Source organism: Ischnura elegans, chromosome 10, assembly GCF_921293095.1.
Source record: "Ischnura elegans chromosome 10, ioIscEleg1.1, whole genome shotgun sequence".
Classification (NCBI taxonomy): domain Eukaryota; kingdom Metazoa; phylum Arthropoda; class Insecta; order Odonata; family Coenagrionidae; genus Ischnura; species Ischnura elegans.
Genome location: NC_060255.1, coordinates 47,006,577 through 47,019,698, shown reverse-complemented (window position 1 = coordinate 47,019,698; position 13,122 = coordinate 47,006,577). Strand labels below are relative to the sequence as shown.

Sequence of the window (13,122 nt, the reverse complement as noted above, 5' to 3'; positions counted from 1 at the left end):
CTTCTTCATTATCTTCTCGGCAATTTTCATTTTTTAACAAGTTCATCGATAAAATTTGCAAATTAAACCTTGGCTGTAACAAATTGGCACCTCAATCAATCATAACATGAATAGGCACAGGTGCTATGTATGAATCCTAAACATATAAAGTAAATTACTCGGTAGGTTTTTTCACATTTTTCTAAAATGTCTTATCTGAAGTAAACTTATGTTAAGAAGTAATTTCGGGTCACCAATATTTTTTCTGCTCCCACAAAAATTTAGAGATTTTATTTACACCGGGCAGGAAAAATTCTAGATCAATGTTTACTCTTCATGCCATTTATTGATTAGTATAAAACTGGTCCTGTAATGAAAATTAAGTTTGTACTAATAAACATAGACCTCCAAGCCCTAAAAATCTCAAGACAGATTCATTTCGGAAATCTGTGTATATTCCTCAAATTCTGAAGCGCGTTTTATTAACATATTATTAAAGATTTGCCGGAATTCCGCTAAAGTCTCTCTTTTCTGTACACTTTCTCTTGTAGAAAAAAATCTCCAAACACTCGGTAACATCCTAGTGATTTCAATGAATCCGATGGAAAACCAGATACGGAATTCTCTCCACGGTTGGTACACATTTTTTACATAGTGACGACGCCCAAATGCAAACCTTGAAACCGGTTGGTCGGAGCAATTTAAAAAGTGCCATGAAATGAAAGTGGCCCCTCTTTCTCTTTCATTATTGAAATACTTTCACTGTGGACATTTTTTCTCGAAGTTATACTCGTAGCCGTGAAAGGAATGACGGAATTCGTAATATGCTAAAATCATCGCGATAGCGAAATATTTCGATTGGCGGACGTACGTTTTTTGTGTCGGTTTGCATGGAACGAAGCCAATAGAAGAGAGCGGGGAGTGACCCACTATTGTACGGTCAATGGGAGGACAAGAAGTGCCCTGGGCACTTTACTCGATGTTGGTGAAAGAGAGTCCTAGATTCGCAATTTCTCGCTACCTAAGGAGACTTCACCATGGGGCGAAGGTAATGAATGGAAATGTGAAAATATGCTCCTCTTCAAACAATCACCAACTAATCATATTAAAAATTGGACTTCTCGGGCTATTTTATTGGGACATTTTATTTATAAGTCGCAAACTTAAGTCTGATTCGTGTACGTAGAAGAACTGCCTTCCCATCAGAAAAAAAAATTTAATTGGACAGTACAGTAGGTTGTTTCCAAAGGCACGCTTGGAACGGACAGGGGAATGATTGGAACGTATGAATAGTATATGGAACAAGATCAAGTTTTTCGTAGTATTTATGATTCCCAGAGTTGGTAATTCAGTTCTATATCTTTTCCAGATCAGGAGATAATGTTCCATACCGATTCCCGATCAACCAGACCAATTTCAGATCTAATTTTAATTGGGAAATGGTATTTAAATGTCGATAGGGCTACAAAAAACGTACATAACGATTAAGATATAAATTTAGTTTTTTAATAGCAGCATATTTATTATGGATACCATTAATTATGCAATACTTACGATAAAAATAAATCGTTGAACATCACCATGCTAATTTTTGATATGTCGGAGATATAATGCTGCAACTAAAGTGAAATACTTGTATTTCATTGAAAAGGTGCCATTCGGTTCCATCAGCCGGAGAAAGTGTAAGCCTAATTTTATGGATTAATAGGAATGCTAGACATATTATTTGTTTTGACGTCGAATGATAACAGCAATGAAAGAAGCCTATTATGAACACTTTGTATGAAAAGTTGGAGTAAAGCGTTTTCATAGAACCACGTAGTTGCGATAGAGCATCTACTAAAGTAATAAATAAATTTAACAATGGCAAAAACATTTAAAATGGAAAGCTTTTATATTCAAATCCTTGTGATGATATTGTTGGCGATTTATCGAAAGAAGTTTTTAAACATTCACTCTTATTTGCATGATGGCTTTAACCTATATTTCTGTAATGGCTACTGGGATATCGAATAATTTTCATAAAAAAAGAGTTGGGTGCTAAGATTGAATATTTATGCAAAAGATAGAAGTATAACTGTTTTCCCATGCCAAGAATTGCGTCATCTATCGCCAAATGGGGCTTAGTAGATATTCATACCACTTTTTACTTAGTTTCTTGGGCTCTATACAATTAGCCTAAACAGGTTTCAGTGCTCTATATGAACTCTACACTTTCTTGATCCAGACTCTATTCAAATAGCATTCAAAGGACAGTCGTAGATTTAAGGATATGATATCGCCTGAGCATATAAGGTGCATCGCTTCGCGTTTAAGTTTGGGGTGAGAAGAGAAATGAAACTAATGATCCATATGATCACCTCAAGCCAATAGTCCGAAGATTGATTTGACCCAGCACTCCACTCCACTTGAATGATATTGTTGGCGATTCCTTAGCTTTTCTTCCCGTCCTCTTCGATACCTCCACCGCAAAAACACTCAACAATCGCCCACCGAATCAAATCCGTTAATCTAGTAGCCCAGCAATACGAATCCGCTCAGCTGGCAGTGTCCGAATAATTTATACTCCGGACACTGGCTACTAGATTAACGGATTTTATTCGGTGGGCGATTGTTGAGCATTTTTTCAGTGGAGGTATCGTCCTTTTATTGTCCTTAGTTGGATTGTCAGCCCATCATGCCTCATCATGTTGCTGAATAATTTTTCTCGTCTTCTTCTTAAGGTTTTGTGGAGACATCCTTTTTTCACTCTCCTAAGAACATTCTCTTTACCTGCTCGGCCGATACATTTTATCTTGACCTTTCTTCGGTAGCTCCACATTTGCATGCTTCCACTCTTGACTTATGACCTGCTGACAGCGGTCTCTACTAGTCTTCCACAGTTCCGTATGAACTACGAAAAGTTAGAAAAAAAACATTAAGATACTCCCATGTCTTTTTTTTTAATCGATTACTGGCGTTATCCACGTAGGATATTGCCAACCGGGTTTTGCTTGTCAGTTATAATTAATTTTATTCCTTTTGCCTTCTTTGCTCGCTAGTGCATTTGCGAACAATCTCGTTGCGTGAAAGTATGTACCGTGTAGCATTCTCGCAGCACTGTCTTATCTGTCTTGGAAAATTCTCACCGTCGCTTAATCTATGGAGCAGTTTGAAACAACTTTCTCTGGGGATCAAAGCATACGGTGACCTCACGTGGTGCCCACGACCATATTGTTGATAATTCGGCCAGTTTAGACCGGTTGGCGACCGATTTCACGGGAATGACGTCCACGTGCGTTCGACCCTGACGGTGCCGATTTGAATAACATCTCTCTTGTTGAAATGAACGATTATTCGCCGAAAAGACTTTCGTAAAATAATAATATTCAATTAAGGGAAAAATATCTTCATTCTAAGCACGTTATTCCTTTCTGAATTCGAATTATTCCATCTATATGCTTTCGAGTTGGCTAATATTTATATTCAATCGTGAAATAAACCACTCATTTACCCTAAGGGCGCGGGAAAAACTCATCATTTAGTTTCAATCACGAGAACTCAATCTGAGATTAAATTTAGCCCAAGCAAGTTCAGGCTTAACTTCGTAGAAGTGTCAGGCATTCACAGTTGAAAATCTCTGGCAGTCTTCACAATTTTTTCTTTTATTCACGGAGCATTTGGCTCAAGAGAAAAAACTCATTATTTTTGGAAGACCTTTACAATTGGTAATAAATCTAATATGTTGATTTTTGTGATTCCAAGTTCAGCTTCCTCCTGATGAACAATCAATAGCCTGTATTGTAATGCACATATGTAATATTTAGTATCTTTTGAGTTATTTTTATTTTTTTACAAGAAAAACTTGAAAGGAATGAGGAATAGTGTGAGGTGATATTAGAACGAGTAATTCTCGGTTTATTCATTTTTTTTGGAATGGAAAACCACATCGTGCGTTTGGACGCGAGCCATGCAATAATAAAAAGTATGCTCTCAAAAACCTGCTAATCCTCATTTATATGAGACACAGTTCTCGATTTCCTGGAAACATTGGCACTGTACACAGCTTTGAAGCTTGGTAGTTACGAGTTATGGAAATACTACCACATTGGCCTCAATATCCCGTTGCGTAATTTTTACAGATCACGATATTAACTCCATGAAGATTAAAGATATATTTGGCTGTAAAACCTACTTATTCAGGGTTCACACACTCTTCATTAATATTAATGAATTTTTTATTAAATTTTATCGCAGCATTATGTTCTCACCGTATTTGATCATAGCTACTGGCGCCACATACGTTCTGAAATTTAATTCGCCATATTATTCTAAATCCCTTTCCACGACTCAAAAAGCAAAATTATTAATTTTAGCTATCTTATTGCGATTTCATATAGTTATTTTGGAAATGAATATGGGTGGCGAGATTTAAAGTCAACCTGAAATCGTAAATATACTTGTGAAATGTGTGAATGTATACGTATAAATTTCGAAAAATTGTCTTTAATTTTTTCAGCTCATAAAATCACATAAATATTTTTTAAATTTCAAAATCCCAAAATTTCTCTCGAAAAACTCGAGGATCACAAGTAAGTATATCTCATACGAGTAGAAAATATTTTTCCTTTCGTAGTGACGATAGAGAGATCTTAATAGTTGTACTTGCTGCGTATAGAAATAAAATTAATGACAGCTATTTGGATTTAATGACAGTCTAGTTGGTCCAAGGTAACTCTGCTCATTGAACAAGGCATACTCATCAATAAAACTGAAATTCATGTTCACCATGCTTGTTATTAGTGTGAATGTCGCTCTCTCAGGAAAGAAATGTATCTTATAAGTCAAGTTTACGCAGTTAAAGGTCACATTGTGGGTGCATATATTTATGTATAATATAATCTGACCTTTAAATATTTGACGGCAGCAATTTCGTAATCAAAACATTATGAAACTACCGACGAAGTGGTTGTGAGGAATTGGGACAGACATTTGGGTACAAGTTTGTGCGATATATTAACGGTGATACTTGGATGAAAAGTTGTGAAACGGGATTACTTATAATACCTGAAAGACGCCTGATTCTTCGGTCTTTAGGTTTCGTGAGAATCTAATTTTAACGGCTGATATTTAAGTATTTAAAAATTAAGCGGCCGTATGCGGGACGAAATTCATTAAGTTTTTGCTCTGAATTGATATTCGCATCACATCAAAGATTGACTAGGAGTCGTAGCAAATTTTAATTTTCTTTGAAACTTTAGCCGGAACACTTCTATTCTGCAGAAAAAAGAATGTTTTTTTATAAATAGTAAAAGATGGAGTTAGCAACATGATTTAGAATCCAATGCAAAGCTCGAAAGCGCGTCATTGTTATCGAGCGAATACCATTTAACCATAAGCTTTTACATAAATTTGTATTTTTTGCATGGAAAATGTGTTGTTTATTCTGAATTTTTATTCTCCACGAAAATATTTCAATAATGTGTTCTATATCCTCGCCTTCTAAATCAATCTGGTGGAAACACTAAGTGAGGGATACAGGGCCCTTCTCTTCATTTCAACGGTCTTTTAAATCGTGGTGGATGTTTACCATCATCCTCTACACCTGCTTTAGAAAGTACCTGCTGGTGGTTTTGTGATCTCTCGCAAAACACACATTACTGCACGTGCTACAAATTAATGGAACCATGAAACCTAAATACAGAGAGCTACATATGTGCTCATGGATCGAGCAGACCTCATTCTCTGACTTTCTCCGGGTATATATTTAGAGAATTTGCGGGTAAAAAATTAATTCCTTTCCTGTAAATAATATAACTAATTACTCTGAGATAGTTTCCATTAAATATGAACAGGCCATCCAATATCTAGCACCTAGAATCATTTCCGAATCATTGCTTCCTCTAGGACCTAGCAGTCCTATAGAGGAAGCAATGATTCGGAATGATTATTGGAATTGTTCTCCCCACTATCCTCGAGAAGTTGTTATTTAAATATTTCCAGTGCTTTGTATTCTCCCTCATGTATGTACGAGCACGTGTATTGAATTCGTGATTTTTGCTACCTTAGTGGAACAGTGTTGAATCACAGAAAGTTTGAAGAATGCTTTGGTCTAAGATTTTCAAGATCAAAATTATATTAAAACTTTTAAAGTAGAACTCCCTATTCCGTGATATTTTTTGCAGTAACTAAGTGCCTCTCGACGTACCTAACATATTATCCTCTGACACTTTCCAACATCCTCTACCCGCTCAGTACTCGCTCCATCCATACCTTCTGATTCCTTATCTCACCTAGAAGCTACCTCTCCTCAACTAACATGTCCAGCACTTCGTCGTTACTCCTCCTTTCCATCCACTTTACCTTCCCCATTCTTCTTCACACCCACATCTCGAAAGCCTCCAGTCTTCTCTCGTCCTCCTTTCTTAATGTCCATTGTCCATGTTTCCTCTCCGTAAAGCAAAACACTTCAGGTCAGGCTTGTTACTTGTCATTTCTTAACAGTCTTACATAATGATCCTCTCATTAACTATTTCCTATTCATGAACGTCTCCATTGCTGACGCAATTCTTTTCCTGTTGTCTTCACTGCGATGTTCGTTTTTGTAATGTGCTTCCCAAATAGTTTAACTGCTTCAACTGTTTTACATGTAGCTTGCTTCGATCTTGAACCTCGCATTCGTTGTTCGCGATGCTTTACAAAACCACATAGTCTTGGTGTACCCGCGATTAATTTTCATGTCATATAGGTAATTGATACAGATTGACAAGGGTTTGGAGAATACAGGAAGACTTGAAATCCGGCAATGATGTAACAAGTGGATGGGGGGGAGGCCTAGGAGTTCTAATTCTCCCGAAATGCTTGGGAGATACAGAATTAAGCGCACCTCCTCCATCTGAGCACCTCAAAATGCACCCCTCCACAAGTGAAACTCAGGATTTTTTCTCCCTACAGGCTTGAAATCAGGTATTAATATTAGCGCATTTAACACTGGAATTCCTGCTCATAAATGGAATACTTCGAATTTTTCGTTCCTTAAATTTTAATGGTGTTCCTACCACGCATTGCCTCATCTACTCATTCTGTAGGTATCTACCCCTCCTCCTTGTATTTCCCAATGCCCTCCTTAAAGACCTTGTCCTTGGAAGCCAACGATTATTCCCACGACTCGAAACTTGGCTAATTTGCTACCTTCCCTTTCCTTTTCGACCCAACTTCCCCATCCCGAATTTTTGGCTATACATGGACGTTAAGTATCATTCACAACCGCTTAACTTAGCGTTAATATGCACGTTTCGGCTGTTGAAAATTTGAGAAGAGCGATGGCTGGTTAGCTGCAGCTAAAACCGATTGAACGACTGCACCTGAAAGTCGTAACTTATTCCTTGTGCGCAACAATTTGGCCAAAATAGACGTAAATATGAAGTTTCAAAGTGGAAACGATCAAAATTTCAAGACGACACTTAGGTTTTAAAGAAGGGACTTGTGACGAAAAAAGAAAAAGTACTAACGGTTGAGAAGTTGTATTGCGTCCCCAATAAATCCAATAATTAGAATGGAGTGAGTTCGTGGTAGCGCACCCAGTAAGACTTAAAAATGCGATAACTTGGCCTACGATAGTCATAACTGAGAACAGAAAAAATCCTGAAATCAACTAGAATCAGGGAAGATAACTTTCCATATTGATAGATATAAACTATCATAAGTCCTTTGCAAAATATTTTACTATTCTTCCGTATTTTGTGCTGTGATTGAAGGGCTAGGTCATTCATTAGACAGGTTTATAGCTAGTCAAGGTCCGTAGAATTACGTTGCTGTGAACAGGGTTTTATCGTGAGAAAAAGAGTTGATTTAGAAAAGCTCAAATTTATTTTAAGTCCAGCTAGTGGCAAGAAAGGTATAACTGTCTATCGATAGCCATCAAAAATATTGTTATTAGTATTATTACAGTGTCCTGCCAAGTAAGGTAGGTTTGCATGGAGTACTTACGAAGTATTCTGGCAACTCTACCTTCCCCTTCCTTCATGGACTTCTCTCTTCAATTCATAATAAGGTGCGCTTAATTCTGTATCTCCCAAGCTTTCGGGAGAATTAGAACTCCTAGGCCTCCCCCATCGACTTGATACATCATCACCGGATTTCAAGTCTTCCTATATTCTCCAAACCCTTGTCAATCTGTATTAATTACCTATATGACATGAAAATTAATCGCGGGTACACCAAGGCTATGTGGTTTTGTAAAGCATCGCGAGCAACGAATGCGAGGTTCAAGATCGAAGCAAGGTATATGTAAAGCAGTTGAAGCAGTTAAACTATTTGGGAAGCACATTACATTGAAACGAACATCGCAGTGAAGACAACAGGAAGAGAATTGCGTCAGCAATGGAGACGTTCATGAATAGGAAATAGTTAATGAGAGGATCGTTATGTAAAACTGTTAATAAATGGCTAATAACGAGCCTGACCTGAAGTGTTTTGCTTTACGGAGCAGAAACATGAACATTGGGCACTTAGGAAGGAGGACGAGAGAAGACTGGAGGCTTTCGAGATGTGGGTGCGGCGAAGAATGGAGGAGGTGAAGTGGATGGAAAGGAGGAGTAACTACGAAGTGCTGGACATGGTAGGTGAGGAGAGGTAGCTTTTAGGTGAGATAAGGAGTCAGAAGGTTTGGATGGAGCGAGTACTGAGCGGGTAGAGGATGTTGTAAACAGTGTAAAAGGGTAGAATATTAGTTACGTCGGGTAGGGGGAGGAAGATAATGGAATTTATTTATATATGGAATAGATGTAAAGGGAATGAGCCTTCCAGTGAATTGGAAAGGAAAGTTCAGTTTGGGAGGGGAGTCCATCCAGGGTAATTTGCAGAATACTCCATGCAAACCTACCGTAACCGGTAGAATACTTAAATAATGATTATATGTGATAGGAAATAGCCGAAATAAATTATAAAAATAAATAATTCAATTAGGAGAGAATATTTCGAGAACTCTTCCCTCATTGTACCTATCAACGTACGATTAAAAAAATGTTTTCCGTGGGATACTTACCGCAACTTGCATTTGAAAATCTGCATTTATATCCTGGCTCTTATGATGTTACTAGTCTAATAGTATCTGGTACAGGAAATATGTTAATTACAATTAGAGTATTTATATCATATTGATGAAAAAACAGATATTATGTTCCACATTCCATAAGAATCATGACAAAGCAAATTATAGACTCGTGACTGTACCGATTTTTAATTATCAGCAAATGAATGCTGCAAATTTAGTCAAAATAGGTCAGCTACCATTTCAGTGGCGCTAGAGTTGGTTAAAATAGCTTGAAAAGGTGTTCCCTTAACAAAATTGGGATTGATTTATCCACACTTGCTCCCTTATTTTGCTTATTAAACTTTATGAATGTCGTCTATGATGGCAAAACATCTTTTCACTACAAATGTAAAAAAAATTGCTTTGAATCACGCAGTAATGAACCTACCTCATTAAATAGAATGAAATTTTCGCCACCAAAATATGTATAAACTTTCTCTCTTCTTAAAACGCTTATTTTCTGACTTTCACGCAACCGCACTGTGTTCGTATTTTCCGTCTGGGACCAATACCTTTCTTCGCTATTCCGCGCGCTAGGTAAACATAATTTCTCTCATTTTTTCGCGTCTGCCCGTCGTCTTGAGTAGAATGTGACATCTCGCGGAGACTCCGTCTGCAGTGAGATTCTGACCCACTTCCTGTGCCATCACCATAGTGCTCATGAACTGAAACGGTGACAAGTGGATAAAAGGAAATATTTACGGGGAGACTGCGAGTAGATTCTTGCTTGAAGGTAGGTTTGCTTTCCCAGACGAAAGGATCGAATATTTTATCACATTTGTGACTGAAAGATAGATGAATGATACCAGATGCCAGGAAAAGAGCGCTAATTCTATGAGCACATTCGTTGTTGGTGGCTCTCTTCATTTAGTTTTGGTTTCATGATTACATTAATTTGTAGCACATGAAGAGGGATACAAAAGTTGGAAAATAAGATTTGAATTTTTCTGACACATAAAACTTCACCTTCACCTGGATTCAAATCTTGATCCTACGAGTACGACTCGATAGCCTTTGCCAATAGTGACGTAAAACAAAGCTCTGAATGCAAACTTGGTGGATCCACCCTTTTTCCTTCCAATTCACTGTAAGGCCCACTCCATTTCCATCTATCAATAAATTCTATTCCATCCCTCCCCCTACCCTGTGTACAGCGTAATTATCATATTTCCCCCTAATACGGCTTTGAAAATCCCCTCCTCGCCTACAACTCACTCGATCCAAACAAAAATATTTGAAAATATTCTCTCCTAATTGTACATGATATCGTGTAACTTATTGTGTAAAGGTGTATCCACCAAGACATGCATATCGTTTCTCACACCAGTATATTTTTAACATCAACTAAGCTCGCCTATCTAACTTCAAGAAGGAAAAAATTGAGCGTTTATCTGACGCGACCGTTTTATTCGTTGTAGGTTGTCGAAAAACTTACATAAGAGGCTATGGGTCTAGAGTTTTTAGCATAAAGCCTTGATAGTAGGCAGTCAATCAGTTAGAAACCACTCATCCAACCAATATAGTAAAAATTATAAAATATTTATCATGACACTTTCGTGTTCACGGTCAAAACAGTGGGGTCTTTGACAAATTTTTGAAATAATGCATACACAAATGACCATTTTTGTCGGTAGTGTCCTAGTATTACCTTATTCATTTGAAATGACTAAACTTAGGCATGGTATTCGGAGGAGGCGACCGACGGCTGAGGTCATTTTCGCCATGAGGGATGGGTAGGTAAGGAAGAGTGGAGGGAAACCCGGCGATGCCATTAGCCTGCTCTTAACGAAAGGCGCCAAGGGGACCACGGCGTAACGTCCATCCGACGGACGGAGTGTTGCGCGTGAAAAATTCAAGCTGGGATCGGGTAGTCTCTGAAAATTCTCTGCCACCTCCGGTATTTGAACCCGAGCCCACGCGGTGGGAGGTCAACACTCTAGCCACCACACCAACCCGATCCCAACTCAACGTAGCCTTAAATTGATCTTCCCCCTCCAAAGTCATAGTCTTTTAACGCTACAGGCTCTAGAGGGGTTTTTAACTCTCAAACCCCCCCAACAGGCTACGTCCTTGATCCATGCCATTGGCCAGAATAGCACCAGAGCCTCTTATTTGTGTTCTTACCATTCCCCAATGCCCTTATCCCATTCCCTTCTTATCCATAGTTGTTTCTAACCACACAATAACAGCCCATGACTTACCTTATCTGCGGCCAGTGGTTGTTCGACTATCTGCTGCTGACCCGTCGGCAACGAGCAGAGGGCGACAAACAGGAAGGCCGCGAAGGCCACCGAAGATTTCCCGATCATGGTCTTTTTCACTAATGCACTGCTTCACGAGACGACGAGCCGCCGGGCGAACGAACGAGCTAAAGGAAAAAAATGATAATACTCGAACGCAGACGAGAGATGAGCGATTATCCCGCCGTGCTACACGCACCGGAAGTTGCGGATTGACTTCGCGCGTTCTCCGAGCCCCGAGCCTCGAAAAAGCACGTGTTGACGATGGGGCGCGAGGCACGGCTCTGATCGTTTCGAGTGTTCCGAGGTTTCCTCAAACTCCCCCTTCTCTGCTCCCCTCTCTGTCGTAGGCAGTGGGTCGGAGGAGAATGTGTGCCCCACCCCCTTCCCCTTTCAACAGAGTGTTCTCTCGTGATTTCCCCTCCGCATCCTCCGCCCGCCCCCGCCCTCCCAAATGAGCACGACTCAAGTGACTTAGTTTACAGAAACAAAAATTAGCAATAAGTTAACCACTATTTGAGTAACTACAATTAGTAATAAGATCAGGGCCCAGCTGTGAAGAGGCAAGAATTAGGAAGGAGAAAGGAGTAAGACAAGGCTGTGCTTCGACAACCGTAATTTTCAACTCGTAAACGCAGATATCGTATACCTCACTAATTTTATTGTAACAAATTACAACATTAGTTTCGATTGCTACAAAATCATCATCAGGTACGATATCTTTGTTTATCATTCGATTCGGTACGATATCTTTGTTTATCATTAAAAATGTAGTGAAATCTGCCGTGAGGTTAAATTTAAGTATTTGTGGTCTATTGCCCGTAGCTTTAATTAAATGATCGATTCGAAAAGGAATCGAAGCAGCTCAACAACTCAGCTCAATTTCAATGCAGTGTTTGTGCGCGTTATTTGCGTAAACACGCCCCTCAGCAATTGAGGTGATTTTTCGTAAGTGCTCAATTTAATTTGTCACAAATATTCTTTCAAAAATCTTCATTACTTGGTGGGACTCACTAACTCGGTGAAAAGCGTCATTGCAGACCAGTGGCAGATTCAGGATAGGGACAAGGGGGGGGGGGCTAGGTGGGGAACCAAGGGGTAACCCAGCAGTAGTGAGGGTCCGGGAGTTCACGAAAATTATGATAATTCGAGGTTTGTTAAAACCTTTTCAGCTTGTTGCAATGCTAATTTGCCTAAGAATAAGTTATCAAAGCCCCTCAGCAATTGAGGTGATTTTTCGTAAGTGCTCAATTTAATTTGTCACAAATATTCTTTCAAAAATCTTCATTACTTGGTGGGACTCACTAACTCGGTGAAAAGCGTCATTGCAGACCAGTGGCAGATTCAGGATAGGGACAAGGGGGGGGGGCTAGGTGGGGAACCAAGGGGTAACCCAGCAGTAGTGAGGGTCCGGGAGTTCACGAAAATTATGATAATTCGAGGTTTGTTAAAACCTTTTCAGCTTGTTGCAATGCTAATTTGCCTAAGAATAAGTTATCAAAGCAACATTTATGTACATTTTAGTAATATGTGTTTTCGGGGCTCTCCTGTATATATTCGACAACTGAACATAATTACCATTTTATCTAGCGTTAAGTTGGACACCCTAGAGGGTTGGGGCACCTTGCCCCTCTCAGCATCCGCCACTGCTGCAGACCATCATGAACTTCCATATCGTTACTCATTCTTGGCCCTGGTGCTATTAAATCTTCTTGTAAATAAATTCTAAGGCGAACGAATAATTCGTGCAGCCAATACGAGAATAGGGTGGTTTCCTATTATTTTTTTATTGCCTAAATCGAAAGATTATTACTCCTGGAGTACGTATTT

The 13,122-nt window shown here is 39.0% G+C and overlaps 1 protein-coding gene across 1 annotated transcript in view; it reads right to left on the bottom strand.

Annotated features, from left to right (window-relative positions):
• LOC124166928 (GILT-like protein 1) overlaps positions 1 to 11,589 on the bottom strand; it is a 32,127-nt gene extending 20,538 nt beyond the window's left edge. Inside the window, exons 1-2 of the mRNA XM_046544643.1 lie at positions 11,492 to 11,589; positions 11,254 to 11,420 (exon numbers count right to left, since the gene is read on the bottom strand). Coding sequence (XP_046400599.1) covers positions 11,254 to 11,361 — 108 coding nt within the window. The 5' untranslated portion in view covers positions 11,362 to 11,420; positions 11,492 to 11,589. The remainder of the gene's footprint in view (positions 1 to 11,253; positions 11,421 to 11,491) is intronic.
• Between the last annotated feature and the right edge of the window lie 1,533 nt (positions 11,590 to 13,122).